This window comes from Pithys albifrons, chromosome 7, assembly GCF_047495875.1.
Source record: "Pithys albifrons albifrons isolate INPA30051 chromosome 7, PitAlb_v1, whole genome shotgun sequence".
NCBI lineage: Eukaryota > Metazoa > Chordata > Aves > Passeriformes > Thamnophilidae > Pithys > Pithys albifrons.
This window is the reverse complement of record NC_092464.1, coordinates 3,444,293-3,462,561: the sequence shown is the minus strand read 5'-3', so window position 1 is coordinate 3,462,561 and position 18,269 is coordinate 3,444,293. Positions and strand designations below refer to the sequence as shown.

The window sequence follows — 18,269 nt, the reverse complement described above, 5'->3', positions numbered from 1 at the left end:
CAAGCCTTTCATCAGGGACCACACCATAACAACTCATGGAAACTCAGCAACATTCTCCTGTTGGCTTCAAAGGGCCCAGATTTCCCCCAGGAGATGCAAGAAATGTGACAGCAGGTGAATGGGAATTAATAATTTAGGTTGAAAAAGACCTCCAAGAGCATTGAGCCCAACCTCTGACCAATCACTGAGTGCTACATCCCCTCAGTTTTTGACCACTTCCAGGGATGGTGTTGGTGTCCAGTCCCAAGCAGGAGGTACCTCCCACCACAATAACTGCCTTAAAATAATTGTTATTCTATACAGGGATTATTTTTTTAATTATTCTTATTTTTTCTTTTCTGCCACAAGCTATTTGGAAGATTCATCTTTAATTACCTTGGGATTTGTCCACAGGAATTTCTGCAGAACTGGGCAGAAGGTGTTTAATTTTTTTCAGTGCATTTTTCACACATTTGATTGTTTCAAAGGGTTTTGTTCCTTTTAATTTTTTTAAGCTGTTCTGTGACAACCAGTCACCTTGGATTTCTTCTTCTTGTGAAGAGACTTCATTACTGTTCTGAAGGGATTTTCCTCTAAGGAGCTTATCCTGTAACTTTTTAAATCCTTAAAATGAAACCAGGACAAGACTCTCTCTGGTTTCTTTACTTCTCTTTCCTTCCAAACACTTTTTAGTTTCTCCAGGACTACATTTTGAGCCAGAAAAATCAACCAGGTGTGATTTGTAATACCAGAATTTTTATACCACTTGGAGGGAATTATTTTGCAAGGTGTGTCTTTGTTCTTTATTTATTATTACTTATCACTTCTGTTCTTGGCATCCTGAGACCACAGAATCGTGGAATCATTAAGGTGGGAAAAGACCTTTAAGATCCAACTGTCAACCCAACACCACCACCATGTTCATGACTGATCCACGTCCTTAAGTGCCAAATCCTTGTGTTTTTTGACCCCTTCCAGGACCAATGACTCCATCACTTCCTGTTCCAATGCCTGACCATCCTTTCTGTGATATTTTTTCCCCCTAATATCCAATCTAAACCCTCCCCTGGCACAACTTGAGGCCATTTCTTCTCACCCTGTCCCTGTAGACATCCAACTTCTTTCTAGTCCTAGGAAAGCTTCTAATCCTTGTATCCTTGGAGAAGAGCTCTAAGGATATGAATGCTGAAGTTGCAGCTCTCAAATGGGGGAAAATAAGAACAAGATGGGGCTGGTTCTCTGCATGTTCATCACAATTTTCTTGGTCTTTGCTTGCTGTGCACCCTCAGTTTCAGCTCTCTCAGCACACAAACACAAGGGATTTCTTTTGAAATAGCCACATTTATTTTTAAATCAGCCACTGGTCAAGTGGTGTGGGCAGATCTTTGTCCTGCTGCCAGGACAGTCATGTTCCTATCAAAACATCACTATGGATAACTTTAAAATAAATATGCATCTTTCCTTTTTAAGAAGCTCTCCCTGAGCCAAACAAGTCTGCAAAGTAAAATACTCTTAAAAAAAAAGAAGTTTTCACCATTAAAAAGAAGAGAAACAGCAAAAATATAAAACCTTTCCCTGAAAAACAGCACTTGTCCATCCATGGGTGAGGACATTGCGATCTGTGATTGAAGGTGAGGAGGCCCAGAAAGCTGGAGAGGAGCACATGAGGCCTGCCCTGCCCATCTCTCCACCCTTTCCCACCCTCCTACCTGCAGGACTCCTCCCCTCCTGCCAACTCAGCTTGTGGCCTCTCCACTCCTCCAGGCGGAGTCAAGGACTGAGATTATTGAATTATTTTCTTCTCATAGCAATTTTCAAAGCGTTTCTGCTGCTCATGTGCTCCTTTCTTTTAACTGCCTCATCCCAACAACCCTCATCACTCAGGAACTCTGAATTCCACCCAGGTCTCTCCTCTAGAACTTGACTTTGACTCTTCCTTCTCCTCTCCAAGGTGGGCTCTAACACCATGCCCACAGAATCATGGAATTGTTAAGGTTGGAAAAGACCTTTAAGATCATCAAATCCAACCATCAACCAGCACCACCACCATGTTCACCACTAAGTGGTGGATCCATGTGTTTTTTGAACATTTCCAGGAGCAGTGACTCAACCACTTCCTGGGCAGCTTATTCCAATGTTTGACAACCCTTTCTGTGATTTTTTTCCCCCTAATATCCAATCCAAACCCTCCCCTGGCACAACTTGAGGCCGTTTCCTCTCACCCTGTCCTTGTAGACATCCAACTTCCTTCTAGTCCTAGGAAAGCTTCTAGTCCTTGTATCCATGGAGTAGATCTCTAAGGATATGAATGCTGAAGTTTCATCTCTCAAATGGTGAAATATTAGGTGGGGAAATATTTTATGGACTCCCCTTCCCTGAGGAATGTTAGCACAGTCCATTGGGAGCCACTTTCTGCCTCCACTGTTGGTTGGGGAGGTTCAACAGCAGTTGAAAAGATGGGGAAAAACATGAGGAAAGAAGTGAAACTTCTGTGCTGTATTTGCCCTGTCTATTGAGACAGGAATATCTCATTGCTCCATTTTTCTCCCAGCTCCCTGCAGGCTCCAGATCCCTTCTCTAATTACCTTGTGAGCATCTTCTGGTTCCCAAAGGGCTTCCAGATACTTCCCCCTCTTTGCCATTTAGGTAAAAACACCCCAATTACAGATGCAATGTCCTACCCAGTGTCCAGATGCCACATCCCTGATAAGCATCAAGTCTCTCCCCTCATCCAGACCCCCATGGAGAAATGACAAATCCCTACATCTTTGTGAGACGCAACACGTTGAGGCGCACGGGGAGGAACGTGGCACCGGAGGCGTACTGGATCTCCCGGAGAACCCCTTCCCACTTCTTCTGCTCCTCATCATACCTGGGCAGACACAGGAAAACAGTTATGGTGAGGAAAGTGCCTCCTCTCCCTCCATGCAGCTGCTCTCCACAGTGGTGGGAACCCCTGTCACGTCCCACAGGCATTATTTGGCCACAGGAATGTGTGGGAGCTGCACAGGGGTTTTCATCCCTGGTGTGCTCTGCTTTGTAGTGCCAGGATGGGGGGACATGGATTTCAGCACGTGGTCTCACAGGGGAGGGGATATTTTTCCATTGGGAAATGTTTTGATGGCACCAAGATGGAACATCCACGGTGAAGGACAGCAGGTTCCTGCTGAGGGTGCTACAGCACCAATGTGAGGGACAGGAGCAGCTAATGCTGTGTGAGCAGCTGTCACAGAGTGCTTTCTGCCCACTGCTCTGCTCACATGTAAGACTATCTGCTTCCCAGTCTCTGCTTCCCAGACAAGGCTCTCTGCTTCCCAACCGGGGCACTCTGCTTCCCAACCGGGGCACTCTGCTTCCCAACCGGGGCACTCTGCTTCCCAGACAAGCCTCTCTGCTTTCCAGTCGAGGCTCTCTACTTCCCAGTCAAGGCTCTCTGCTTCCCAACCAAGGCTCCCCGCTTCCCAACCAAGGCTCCCCGCTTCCCAGCCAAGGTTCTGCTTTCCAAACAAGCCTCTCTGCTTCCCAGCCAAGGCTCTCTGCTTCCCAGCCAAGGCTCTCTGCTTCCCAGACAAGCCTCTCTTCTTCCCAAGCCAGCCTCTCTGCTTCCCAACCAAGGCTCTCTGCTTCCCAGCCAAGGCTCTCTGCTTCCCAGCCAAGGCTCTCTGCTTCCCAGCCAAGGCTCTCTGCTTCTCAGCCAAGGCTCTCTGCTTCTCAGCCAAGGCTCTCTGCTTCCCAATCAAGGCTCTCTACTTCCCAGACAAGCCTCTCTTCTTCCCAAGCCAGCCTCTCTTCTTCCCAGACAAGGCTCTCTGCTTCCCAGCCAAGCCTCTCTGCTTCTCAGCCAAGGCACTCTGCTTCCCAGCTGAGGCTCTGCTTCCCAACCTGAGCCCTGGCTGTTCCCAGGGAGAGGATGTATTGCACAGATGCTGCTCCACACCAAAGGGGAGACTGGAATCAGCTCCAGGTAAAATTTCAACCCAGTAACAGAGCCAAAGGAAGAGTTTTCCCTGGTATTGGGCTATTTGAGACTGGAAGGGGTCACTGAACCTCCCAATGTGCCCTCCAGCACAGCACAGGGCAAACTGCCCACCCCAAGACCCTGCGCTGAGCCCGCAGCCTTGTGCTGGGGTGACAACCTCCATCTCACACCAAAGGCATCAGCAAAGACAGAAACTCTCTGTTTCACCACTAACATCCCTCCCACACTCCCTTGGACTGTCCCAGGGAAGATCATCACCTCCAAACATCGTTCAGCTCTGTCGGTACCAGCTCTCCCGACTCCGTCTCCACCGTGGCAAACCCTCCGAGCAGGTAGAGCACCCCAGACAAGCTGACCAGGCTGACTGAGCTGCGCTCCTGGGGGAACTCTGTGAAGGTGTCCCACCTGCCACATAGAGAGAGGGGACATGTTAGAGCACCCTGGCTACCCCCATGCTGAGGGTGGCCTCAAAAGGGAATCAACAACTGAGTCAACTAGTGACAGCTTAACTTGTGTGGGTCTGGGTGGGATGGGATCATACCCTAACAGGCTTCAGGGACAGCTGTTCCCATCATCACTGTTCATCTTGGTTTAGCACTGAGAACATGACCTATGAAGCACACTGGGCATGGACCAGCATGGCCCCATGCTGGGATTGCAGCTGCAAGAGCCAACCCAAAGCCAGAGAATTTATTGTGTTGGGGGAAGCTGCCAGGAGGAAGCTACAGCCCTGCAAGGAACCCAAGGATGGCACCAGCTGGTGAAACAGCTCTGAAAATGAGCCTGAGATGATCCACAGTGATGTTGGTGATTCCCAGCTCTCTGAGGAATCATAAAATCCTAGACTGACTTGGGTTGGAGGAGGCCTTGAAGATTATCTGGTTCCAGCTCCATGTGCATCCAGGCTGTGAGGAACTGGTATCAGGAGTCACAAGCAAATTCCAGAATGGCTGGAAGTTGCTCAGTGGACACCTGCAGCTGCTCCTTGTGTAACCACACCCTGGGGGAGTGCTCAGGTACGTACTTGTTGGTGGCAATGTCATAAACTTCCACTGAGTTGGTCAGACCAGAGTCGGTCACACCAGCTGCCACGTAGATTTTGTCCTTGTGCACGGTGGCTCCGAACAAGGAGCGGGCAGTTTTCATGGGAGCCATGTCCTTCCACTCAAACTTGGATGGGTTGTAGACACACATCTTCTTCAGGCACTTCCTAGAGCAAGAGGAGAGGGGAAAGGAGCCTCAATTGCCTGCCAAGGGGTGGCTTCACACTGCAGGGGTTTGGGGGTGTCTGCTGGGAAGGGCATGGGGTCTGTAGAGAGGATTTTGCTCTTCCTCATCAACACAAGTGAAGGAGCACAGCCCCTGCTTGGGTGTGCAGCCAAGGGAGCCCATGCCCAGAGTCATTGCTCGTGTATGGAACATGCCCCATCCTGCTGTGCCCACTTTGGGTAGGAGTCCTGAAAGCTCCACATATGCCCACAACTCTGGATACAAGTCCACATAACCAACAGCCTCTCAGGATCTCACACATGGCCATCCAGGCAGTGTTTCAGTGCTCCTGAGCCACCTTGATGCTCCAAACCATCATCAGTAATGTCCCTGTCTCCAGGTTCACCTTCACACCTCTCAGACCATAATGCTTTCCAAGCAGGATCCATCTTTCCTGGATTCTGGCATGTTTGCTCTGCAAACAGTCACACTTCTGCCCTGCAGTGCTCCCCAGGAGAGGCTTCTCCTGCTTGAGCCCATCTCCTGCAGGAGGGCAGGTTGGGGGGCAGGCTGGGTGAGGGTTTTTCACTCCTGTAGCAAATACCTGTCTGGATTTGACCCCTGGGACCACACTGTTCCCCAAGTCCAACACAGAAGACCCTTAATGTGAAGGGGTTTCTTGCTCTTCAATATGACATTTATTTTTTTGTGAGCAAAGAGGATCGTGGATCACAAATCCTAAAATAGTTTGAATTGGAAGGATCTTTAAAGCACATCTCATTCCAACCCCTCAGCCATGAGCAGGGACACCTCCCACTAGAGCAGGTTGAACACTAGGCCTTGAACACTTCCAGGGGTGGGGCAACACATTCCCTCTCCTACAAGGATACTGCCACCTCCCTGAAGTCCCTGTGGGACTCCTGATGGCTTGGGAAGTGCTGCAGGCACAGAGGTGAGCTGGGGGAGATGGATTCACATCTCACACCCCATCCAGCCCTCCTTAACCCAGGCTGGGGAGGTACCAACTCATGCTCTGCACTGCCTGTAGTTTGGGAGGTGACTCCTTGATTTTCTTGTGCTTTTTGACTTACTTGTCACTTCCTTTGCCACCAATGACGTAGACGAGATCCTTGTGTGACACCACGGCGTGGCCATAGACGGCGTAAGGGAGGGGATCAGCTTCACCCCACTTGAAGGACCTGGATCAGAGGAGGGTGCAGAACAGAAGGATTTGAAGCTTCCTGGGTGACACTGCAGTACATGGCACTTTTAACACTTAGATGTGAGCACAGCTCCTGAAACAGTCTCAAAAATATGAGGTTTCCATGGAATATCCTGAGTTGGAAGGGACCCATAAGGGTCAAGTCTGGCTTCTGACTCTACACAGAACAATCCCAAAAAACCCACACCATGAGATAGAACTCAATGAGATAAAGCTCATCCAGTAAATTTTGTGATCCTGGGAAAAAAAAAAAAAAGGGAAATAAAATATGCAGAATATTTATGCTAATTATTGTTTTCTGCAGCATCCTCTATTCCTGAGCTTTGTGGATACACATCCCCACTTTTCCCAGGACCTCACCTCATTTACAAACATTTCCAGCTGAGCACAAGCAAGACAGAGATTTCTGCTTGATTGAAAAAGTTTAAAACCAACTCCACCACTAAGCCATGGCCCCAAGTGACACAGCCACATGTTTTTTAAATCCCTCCAGGGATGGTGACTCCAGCACCCCCTGGAGATCCTGCTCCAATGACTGACCACTATTTTGGTGCAGAAATTTTCCCTGATGTCCAGTCTAGGCCTCTCTGGTGCAACATGAGGCTCTTTGCTGTCATAATGTCAGTTGTTCCCTGGGAGTAGAGTCTGAGCTCCACCTGGCTACAACCTCCTGGCAAGGAGTTTCAGAGAGCCAGAAGGTCCCTCCTGAGCCTCCTTTTCTCCAGGCTGAGCCCACCCAGCTCACTCAGCTTCTCCTGGTGCTCCAGTCCCTTCCCCAGCTCCATTTCCTTCTCTGGACCCACTCCAACACTTCAATCTCTTCCTAGTCATGAGGGACCCAAAGCTGAGGTGCCTCAGGAGTGCCCAGCACAGGGGGACAATCACTTCCCTGGTCCTGCTGGCCACACTATTTCTGACACAAGCCAGGATGCCACTGGTCTTTGTGCCCACCTGGGCACTGCTGGGCTCATGTCCAGCTGCTGTCAATCAAGATAATGCCACAATAACGTCAACAAAATAATACTGAAGATAAAAGTGGTGCTGATCACATCTCCACCAGCTTCAAAATGATATTCAGTTTTCCCCTGGGCACTTAGAGGGGGGGAGAAACATCCTTTTCCAGAGTCTGCAGGGACAGATAAATGCTCCATTCTGTGGGAATGAAACTGGTTTCAAATCTGTGTCTATAAAACAGAGTTTGGAGCACACACATCTAAATATAGACCAGGCAAAGCCTTGTTGATGTTTCCTGCTCTGCCTCTTTGGGCTGGAGAGCAGCAGGCTTGGGATGTTTCTGTCTCCTGAGAGCAGAGGGTTAGTTATTTATTTATTATTAAAAGGGTGGTGTCTTTTATTAAAGCTCATGACCTAGAATGGGTCAGAGCCCATTGTCCAAAAATAATCAGATACCAAACCTGATATTGGTCAGGATGAGCCACTCAGAACCACATCTGAATACTTTAAAAACAAACTTTCCCCTTTCAGTCACTCCTGGTGAGACCACAGTGAATGTCACTGAACCTTCAAGAGCAGAAGGCAAAGCTCCTCTGTAAAGGTCTCACATGAACATCTACTGGTATCAGTCCCTGATAACATAATATCCCCATCAAGTCTTCCATCTCCAGGAGGTTCAATTCCAATGAAAGGAGCAGCTGGAGTGAGACAGCTCTGAGCCCCAGAGCACAGCTCAGAACAGTCCTGGTGGTCCCAGCACTGAGATAAAGAGGTCAAGCCCTGCCTCCCAAACCTTCTGACCCCTGGAAACCTGGAGTCATTTTGCATGGCAGCTGCTTCTCCTCCTCCTCCTCCTCTGAAGCCCCTCCCTCCCCACCTGGCCCAGGGGCACTCACAGCCGGTCATAGCACAGCACAGAATCCAAGGTCTTCTCTCCCTCCTTCAGTTCTTTCCCTCCAACCACAAAAATGGAGTTTTCTGCTTCTCCGAGGCCGAAGAGGCAGCGAGGGGAGGGCAGGGGGGGCATCCCCAGCCAGTCTGCATCCAGGTGGTCATACTGGAAGGAAACACATGGTCATCAGTGATTGCTCAGCTTGGCACAAAGCAAGGGCCACAGGCTGAAGGCAAAGCCCACTCCCAGGGGCAGCTTGGCCACCCCAGCAGCACTCCCTGCAATGTGCCTGTGCCCTTCCCCCTGCAGCAGGATGGGACACCTTGGAGAAACTCATGTGTCATAGGATGTATTTTTTATGAGGCATAAGAGCAGAGATGGGTCAGCATGAAGATGTTCTGCTCTGTGCATCCAAGCCTGGACTTCATGGAATCATGGAATCATTGAGCTTGGAAAAGAACTCTGAGATCAGAGTCCACCCCGTGACCAAACCCCATCTTGTCACCCAGTCCAGAGCACTCAGTGTCAGTTGTTCCTTGGTCACCTCCAGAGATGGGGACACCTCCAGGGATGGGAACACCTCCAGAGATGGGGACACCTCCAGGGATGGGGACACCTCCAGGCATGGGGACTCCACCACCTCCCTGCGCAGCCCCTTCCAATGTCTGACCATCCCTTCAGTGAAAAAATTCTTCCCAATGTCCAACCTGAACCTTCTCTGACACAGCTTGAAGCTGTTTCCTCTTGCCTTGTTGCTGGTTTCCTGGGAGAAGAGGCTGACCCCCACCTGGCTACAACCTCCTGTCACGTAGTTTTAGAGAGCAAGAAGGTCTCTCCTGAGCCTTCTCTTCAAACTTGGGACTTGGAACAAGCTTAATTAATTTTTGGTTGAAAGAATTCCATGTTGGACCTGTAGTGGATTGGCCCTGGGAGTGGAGGAGTGGAAGCAATTCAATTTTAGAAATTTTGCCTGAACCTTTTCAGATGTGGAACACCCCACAGCCTTTCACCCTGATATTTGCCATCTCTGCCAGGTAACAGAGTGGTGTCAGCAATGTTGGCTACACAACTACAGAGTGCCAGTCCCATCTGAGAGATGAGAAACCTGATCCACACAGCGCTGCTAGATCACCAAATCCTTGGCCATCTGTACATCAAGGCATTTCCTCATCTCCACCAGAAAAAAAATGTGAAAGATTCTAAGCTTGGGTGCTCTCTGAGCACTGTGGCTTGATGGGAACTGTGAACTGGGGCAAAATGTTTTCATGCAGCTTGGTAGCAGAGGAGGGAGTGATGCCTTGCAGCCAGTTTTGTGGGACTCTGCAAGATGAAGCTGTGATGCAGCATTGCCTGAAGCTCTGTTTGCTGTGGCTTTGGGCCAAAGAGCTTCAGCTGGATGGGTTGGCTCCAAAGCCTTGGCCTCAGCTGGGTGCCTGTGGGTTTGGTCTCCTTGTGGTCCACATATGTGTTATTTATAGTGCAAACCCAAGCAGAACAGCCATCGGGACAGTTCCTGTTTCTTGATGGACTCAGCATCACTTTCCAAGTCATAAATCTCAGAAGTGACAAAGAAAAGACACCCTTTTCCATCTGAGATGCCGATGGAATCGTTTCTCTCCTGCCAAAATGTGCAAGGCCTCTGGGATTTGTCAGCATTTTTATGTTCTGGTGCCTGTCCTTTAAATCTAAACTCTCCCTGACCTGACAGTCCTGGCTCAAGCAGGGGAATGTGAAAATGGGGAGGGCAGAAACATTCAGGAGCTGCTACACAGGGACTCAAGGTTTGTCTCACAGCTGCCTGTCTACATCTGTCATCTCAGCTGGAAAAAGGCTCAGAAGACTCTTCACAGGAACCACAAGCTACATCATGACACTGATATGACAAATGACACATTTGCAAACTGACAACACTCTCCAGCCCCAGGACTTGCCTGCACCTCCCATGCCCAAGTGCCACAGGAGGTGTGGAGGGACTACTGTCCACTTCTTGTGGGGGAGGAGCTAAAAAAGTCCCCACATGCCCAAAGCACCTGCCAGTGAGTCAGTGGCAACCTGGCAGCTGAATGGAGAAATCCTGCTGTTTGCAGCTTAGCACCACAGAGCAGTTGGGGTTGAAGGGACCTCCAAAGGTCTTCCATCCAGCCCCCATGTTCAAGCAGGCACAGCTTTGGAGTTCTAGAGTGTTGCCAGAGCTCTGTGCAGTCAAATATTAAATGTTTCCAAGGATGTTGCTCCACTGGAAGTGTCCAAGACCAGGTTGGGTGGAGCTCTCTGATCTAGTGGAAGGTGTTCCTGCCCACACATGGGGGTTGGAACAAGATGTTCTTTAAAGTCCTTTCCAACCCAGGTCATTCTGTGATTCCATGGAGATTCTGTGACATCCCTGGACCCTGCTCCAGTACTACTCCACCCTCCTTAGGAAGACTTTTCCTTGCAGCAAGTTTGTATTTCCCTTTCTGTTCCCAGGGGCCATTGCCTCTTATCCCACCTTTGTGCAAATCCAGGGAGAGTATGGATCACTCTTCTGTGCCTCCCCAAAACAGGGAGCTGAAGACACCAATGAGATCTCCCCTTCCCCTCCTCCAGGATGATCAGACAAAGCTCAGGCTCTTCTTCTATCTCCTGCTTATCTTGGTGGCCTCTGCTGACCCATCCCAGTACCTCAGTGTCTTCAGACTGGACACAGCCTCCAGATGTGGCCTCACAAGTGTCTGATTGAAGGGAAAGAAAAAATCCCTTCCCTTGACCTGCTTGTTTCAGTCATGCTGAAATGGCCCAGCACAAGATGGACCTTCACTTCCTCAAGGAATTACCTTGCCGGGACAGCAACCATTGCCTTCCCACTCCATCCTGCCTCCTACAGCTGGGGTTTCATCCTGCTGGCATCTTATTTCACAGGCTTCACCTGGCTCCACCTCATTTCACAGCCTCCTGACCCTTTCCAGGTGAGGACAACCATGGTCCCTGCACACATGATGCAGATGGACAGACCTACTGATGCAATGAGGCAAGGGGGTGATGAAGGCCATATGTCTCAGCTTGGCAACTACCCTTATATTCTCTTTTCTGCCTGCACAGGTTATTGTTTCTTCCCCAAAGATGTGAGCCATGGAGAAGAACAAAAGGATTTCTGGGTATGGGAGGAAGAACAGAGGTTTTCCTGGATTCTTCAGGGTTAGCAGCAAGGGGACCTTGGGTTTGTTGTCTCCAGGGAAAGTGCTCTTGGGTTACACCCCAGGCTGAGGCTCAGATTGCCTGTACACAGCCCAGTCCAACCACAGCTTTGGTCAATGCTGAGCTAGAACTGCCACCCTCCCTGTTGAGTATCCCACTCACAGGATGGAAGTGGCTGAGGCAGAGGCTGAGCAGGAACAAGCCCTTCTCCAGAGGCAAGAACAACCCCAGAAATGTGGAACATATTGGTAGGAAGGAACACACCCTCTGTCCTTGGGGTGTTCCCTCCATAGCTGCTGCTGCTCCTGTTTTTTGGCACCTGGCAGAGTCACTCTTGGGTTTTCCTGGGATTTCATCACCAAGGAATGTAAAGGATGCAAAGCAGAACACAGACCTGATGCCACTAACCTTTCAATTTGTGTGCCCTATGGTAGCCATGGCTGGACCAAAATCACCATTCTAAACAGTCCCCTATTCAGGATTTGGACCAGGAAGGCTCATTCTTATCACCGACTCCTTCAATCCTCCTTCCTCAATTATCATAATCACCCTCAGTGGGATCTGCCTTAAAAATATAGGGAGAAGAATCTCTAGTAAAGCAACCCAGATATTTCTCCTTCATTTAAAACATTCATTTTAACATCACATGACAAGGAAAATTCCTGACAACACATAAAAGCTGGTGATGCTCCAAAGTGGTGCAAAGAACAATAGAAAGATAAAAAGGTAGTACCTGTAGGAAGTAGGAACTCATGGGATCCTCTTTGCTGTCCTCATTGTAGTATAGTCCCCCAACAATGAAGATTTGATTCTCTCTGGTCACCAGACTGACGTGATTCTTTGGGATTTGAGTAGACAGGGAGGCAAAATAGCACTCATTGGCACTGGGATCATAGGCCACTGCTCCACTGTCGCTCACCATGAAAATGAGGTCCTGGAGGAACATCCCAAAGCGCATCGTGTCATTTAAGATCCCAGGGAGAGAATCCTCCCCTGTATCTTCCTCCTCATCTACTGCTCCGTTGACAACGTTATCTTTCGCTTGATTTTCACTGGTTTTCTTCACTTTCTTCTTCTTCACCACAGTGAATTTGCCTTTCTGGGCATCCTTCACCATCTGCAGCTTCTTGAGGAGCTCCGGGCTGGACTTCACCATGGCGTGTTTCTCCACGTGGTCCTTGATGTAGTCGTTGGGCATGAGGCGGAAGCGGATGCTTTCGAAGATGACAGGCAGTGCCTTCTGCCGGCTCTCGCGGTCCTTGGTCCCCACCCACTTCATCACAACCTCAAAGACACTCTCCTCTTTCTCCACATTGAGGGAGTCACTGGAGATGATGGCAATGAGCTCATCGGGGGAGAGCTGGTAGAACTCCTCGTCCCGAGAGACCAGCGCGAAGCGGTCGCAGATGAAGTCCCGCGCGGCCACGGCGAGCCGGGCACAGTCCAGCATCAGCCCCAGCCTGAAGATGGCCAGGCAGTTGCTGAGGCACAGCCGCTTCTGCAGGAAGGACACGCACACTGTGAAGATGGAGGGGATCTGGAACATGTTGGCCACAGAGAAGATGTCCTGCACGTTCTGCTCGGTGATCTCCAGCTCGGAGGTGTAGATGTAGTGGAGGATCTTGCCCATGACATCCGGATCGACGTCTTCCAAAGTTATCTCCTTCTTCTTGCTCTCTTCCATGTCTGAGAGGAACATGGCTCGAAAGTAGGGGCTGCAGGCGGCCAGCACCAGCCGATGGCAGGGAAACTCCTTCCCTTTGACTTTCAAGACACAATCCAGAAACTTATTGTGGTCCAACATGTCTTTGAGTCCATCCTGGAGAAGAGTTTGCTGGTAGAGACGCAATTCTTCCACTTGATCGAGAGGCAAACCCATGGCGAGGAGCGACCGCTCGTCCTTTTCCCCAATCCTTCTTTTTGTGGAGATATATTTATGGATATACCTGAGCCCCTGGGAAGGAAAGTCGCTCGAGGCAGGACTCGCAGCCTCCCTTGCTCCCAGCCCTCGGCACAGCGGGAATGGGAAACGCTGCCTACTATTGCAGCTGTCTGTGTTCTTCAGCTTCCAGCGCGGGGCTTTATATAGAGACAGGCAGAGCTTAAGGAACCCATAGTGCAGCATGTGTAAGCCGATCACCCTTCAATATGACACACTGGACAAGCAGGGGGGGAGAGGGTGGGGGGAACAGCTGTAATTCCAGCCTCAGGAACTCGGGAAGGGTCTGGCAGCTCGTGAGTCACCGTGGGGGGAGCAGGAACTGGACACGCACGTGCCCCGTCCCACACTTGGGAACGGCTTCCAGGTGAATCAAACACCCAAATCTGCCCCTTGGATCAGGAATGGTGAGGCTGAGGCTTTCTCCTGACAGCTCTGATGTGATTGCTCCCAAACTGCCAAACCTTTGGATGTGCCTAAAAATAGACCGTGAAGTCAAAGGTGGAAAGATGCGCTAAGGGAGCGTCTTATGTGGGCTTTGTGGCATCCCTGACTCCAGCCAGCTCCCTCCCTCCCAGGGATGCTTTGCTTCACAGTTTGTCCTTTATTCTCCTCCAGAGTCACTTTTCAGGAGTCTGGAAAGGGGTGGAGAATGGAGATGGAGCTGTTTATTTACAGCCCTGTATGGGATACGAGACCAGTGCTGGAAGTTACTTAAAAAGTCTCCCTAAAGGAGGAGATTTGAGTATTGTGGGATTCCCTGCAATAGGTAATGGAGTTAAACATCCCTGAAGGTGTCTAAGGAAAGACTGGATGTGGCATTTAGTGCCATGGTCTGGTTGACACGATGGTGTTTGGTCATAGGTTGAACTTGATGATCTCAGATGTCTTTTCCAACCTACTTGATTCTGTGATTCTGTAATAAATGCATGGGCCCCAATAGCACAGTCTATGGACACGTTGTCATCAATAAATGCATCTTTTCCACATCTGGGTGACATAGAAAGTGTCTGAGGCAGGTTAGAAGCAAAGGAAATGCAACAGGAGGCTTCAGCTCACAGATTAAGGCTTCCACACACAAGTACCTCCTAGTAAGTTGAGGGTCTCCTGCTAAGCTCTTCGGATTCAAACCCCCCCAATGAAGTCTAGAGCAAGAGCAGGACTACCTGCCTGACCTTGAGCTGATGATCCAGAATGGCTGAGTTCTCCAGCAGGTCTTGTCTCCTACTTACACACACATGGATGTCTAGGAAGCCCCCCATGGGTCCTCAAATGGCCAGTTCAGTTCCATCTCTTCCCATGGAGCTCACAAAGAAGCAAATTAGTTTTGACAGACATGGATGAACAGAGTCGCTCTAATTATTTATACCTATGGTAAAACTTGTACATGAATCTGTTTTATCTCTTACTATGGACCCTCTGGGCTGGCTGGCACTCAATAATGGCACAGATTTAATTAATGCTTTAATTAAGCCTCTGCAAAGATATTAGCCACTATTCTTGCTGTATTTAAATCCATATAACTCCTTACCCTGGCAGGGGTGTATTTATAAAAGTTGCCATGATCATTATCTGCAGGAGTGGGAAGAGGGAGGGAGCTGTACTGGTATGAAGCCCTTTTGTACTGGTGTGGTTCCAGCACCATCTGGGAGATACCAATATAGCAGGAAAATAATCACAAGCTGTTTTCAGGGCTCACATCATAAGCTCTTCTTCTGTGCTGCTCATGTGTGACGGGATCAAACACCCAGTGCTGATCTTTGAACTGGGTCGAACTTCAGAAATCTTTCTCTGCTCCCTTGACATCTGGGGCTGGACACCCCCATCCTCCCCCTCCCCTCCCTGTGTTGGAGCTCTGCTCTATCCCAGGTTTAATCCTGTGTTGTTGTGCTACCAGCTGGGATTTCCCCCCCTCCTCTGCCATTAATCTCTCTTGAGCCCTGCCTTGTTTTCCTTTTTGTTCTGCTGCTCGGTGTGTGCTGCCATCTGAGTTTTGGCTCCATATTCCACACACCACAAGGTGCTGCTGCTGAATTCAGATACAGCCCAACCCTTCCCAGAGGACCTCTGACCATTTAGTGGGTCTCTGGCATCTCTCAGGTTTGTTGCTCACCCAGGGGAAGAGCACTGTGCTGGTCCCAGCCCTGCTCTGGGGTCTCCACTGGTTTCAGTGACTTTGCACAGCAGCTGGACCAGCTCCAAGGCCTGGGGAAGCAGCCCAAGCACTGAAACCCCACAGATCTGACATGGATACAGCCAAGGATTTCCAATGACCAGTGGACTAAGCCAGTTTTTAAGTGTGTCTCTAAGTGGGCAACAGCCTCCCCCAGGACATGGGAGTGGGTGAAGGTCCTGGTTTTGGTTGAGACAGAGTTTATTTTCTTCCTAGTAGCTGGTACAGTGTTTTTCAGATTTAGGATGAGAATAATGTTGACCCCACACTGATGTTTTGGTTGTTGCTGAGCAGTTCTCACCCTAAGGACTTCTCAGTGTCTCAATCTTTGCTAACGAGGAGCTGCATAAAAAAACTGGGAAGCATCACGGCCAGGAGAGCTCACCTGAACTGTCCAGAGGCATATTCCAAACCACAAGATGTCATTCCCAGTATATAAACTGTGGAAGTTACCCTGAAAGAGGCCAACTGCTGTTTGGAGACAGGCTGGACATCATTGGATTGTGAGTAATTTTATTGGGCATCACTTGTTTCTCATGGGTTCTGTTACTATTAATATGATCATCATCTTTTGTTTCAAATATTAAACTGTTTTTATCACACAAGAGGTTTACCTGTTTAGCTTTTCTTTCCAATTCTCCTCCCCATGGAGGGTGAGGAGGGTGGGAAGGTGTTTAATTGCCTGCTGGGATTAAGCCATGAGAGTCAGGATTCATGGAAAGCATCCTGAGGGAATGGGATGCAATGAAGCAGGAGCACTCCCTCCCATACAAACTTTTAGGACAGGAAAGATGAATGCAAGAATTGTAACCATGTCAGGCTGATCAAGAAAGTGTCCAATGTAGGGCTATTAACTGGGATTTGTAATTGCACTAAATAATTGTTTTCTTGGCTTCTTGGGTGAGTTTTATGAACAGGCAGGCAATAACTAGATGAGATGAGATCTCCTCTCCAGGACAGAGATGAGCAGTGGATATTTCCCATTCTAGGGAGGCATTCAGTGAGGCTGAGGGTCTCCCCTGCAAGGCTGAGCTGGTTGAGACAGCACCAGGATGCTCCTGGCCCACCAGACCTCCTGTGTTTGACAGAGGGGATAACGTGGGGTAAAGGAGGACAAAGCCCAAGATCTCCCATGAACTGTGTCTAACAATTCACTGACTGGGTTGGTGTCTAAGATTAGCTCCTTCTGGCAGCTTCAGCAGATGCAGCTGCTGGGTAAATATAGATCCTTAGTGAATGGGCTATTTTCACTCCCAGAGTATCCAAGTCAGGAGGGCAGTGCAGAGTCACTGGGCTTTGCCATGTGAGTCACCCACTTTGGCACTGGGAGGTGACTCTGTTTGCCCTCCTGGGGCAGCCAAGGACCTGAGCTGAGCCACCCACAGGGACAGAGCCCTTGGTCTCAGCGGCTCAGGGTGGTGTTACCTGTGCAAGGACACCCATACGGAGGAGAAGAGATTAATTTTACCCTGGAGGAAGCACATCATGGTGGGAAATAGATCTGAAATAATGGAGATGCCACAAAACACCTTCCAGAAGAAGTCCAGCAGCAGACCTGTGTTCAAAGGGGATATGCCTGGCATCTAGAGGGGCCTTGGGGGTGTGAAGAGATGCCATTCAGGCACAAGAGCTGCTGTTAATTCCAGTATTTTTGGTTGGGCTCCCAGAAATAAACCCAACATGAATCCTGACTCAAACCCCACAGAGATGACAGTTTGGTGGCTGTAGGCTCAAGATATTTCACCAGAACAAAGGTGGAGTCAAATAAAGGTGAGTATGAATCAAGCTGTAGCCCAACCTCCAATCTGGTGATGCCACCAAGGTGGGTTTTTGTTAAACTGAATGTCTTGGGTCACAATTTTGGGTGGGAGGTGAGGACCTGCAAACAGCTCCTTGTGCCTCTCAGCCCTGCTGGTGGGCATTGCCCAGGGTGTCACCTGCACTGCAGCAGAACAGGGACCAGCAGCAGGTGCCAGAGTCTTCCAACGTTTATTTACTACATAAATAAGTGACATTTATCAGGGATTTCACAAATTCCTTTGGCAGAGCTGAAAGCTGGCTGGGAACTGATCCTGCTTCATCCACAGGGAAGCCAGAACAGAGCAGCACCAGAGCACAGCAGCACCAAGTGTCTCTGCACATCCACATGGCAAAGGGTTCTGCCCTGCCCAAACACTGACACACCTCAGACATAAGGCCACTGAAAGTTACTCTAAAGTGCAAGAGAGCCAGAGCTATTTTTAAGCTATTAACCCACCTTTTCCCCAAGGCACTGTGTTTCACACACTCCCATGCAGTGTCCCAAAGGCTGCTCCTCCAAGGAGTCTCCCATGGGCTTTCCCTCCACCACCCAGCCCCAGATCACTGCCCTTCACTCAGGGTCTTTCTGCTCTGGTTGTATTTACCTGTGTGCTCTCTCAGCCATGCAGCCATGGGTTTGGGCTGTGCACACCAAAGGCAGTGGAGAAAAGGTGGCTGGAGATGAGCAAGAGTTGCCTACAGCACCTTCTGTCCCTCAGCCATGGGCAGGAATGTGAGCTTAAACCTTTGTCCATGGCATATCAAAAGGATAGAAGTGGGACTTGGCCTGAGTCCCAAACACATGTCACAGCAGGACAGTCGTGGTGGCCACATCAGTCTCAGAGCCAGCAGAGGAGGGTCCTTGGGGCATGAGCTGGGGGCTGAGGACCAGGCAGTTGTGGACCATGTGTTGTGTTTCTTTGGCATCCTCACTCCCACCGTGCCCTG

At 49.6% G+C, this 18,269-nt stretch overlaps 1 protein-coding gene across 1 annotated transcript; it reads right to left on the bottom strand.

Annotated features, from left to right (window-relative positions):
• Nucleotides 1-2,149: 2,149 nt before the first annotated feature.
• On the bottom strand, nt 2,150-13,288 carry KLHL40 (kelch like family member 40). The gene is made up of 6 exons (XM_071560111.1): nt 12,143-13,288; nt 8,240-8,400; nt 6,259-6,366; nt 4,983-5,168; nt 4,217-4,363; nt 2,150-2,851 (listed from the first exon to the last, which is right to left on the bottom strand). The coding sequence occupies exons 1-6, from the start codon at nt 13,286-13,288 to the stop codon at nt 2,740-2,742; spliced, it is 1,860 nt and encodes a 619-aa protein (XP_071416212.1). The 3' UTR covers nt 2,150-2,739.
• Nucleotides 13,289-18,269: the final 4,981 nt, after the last annotated feature.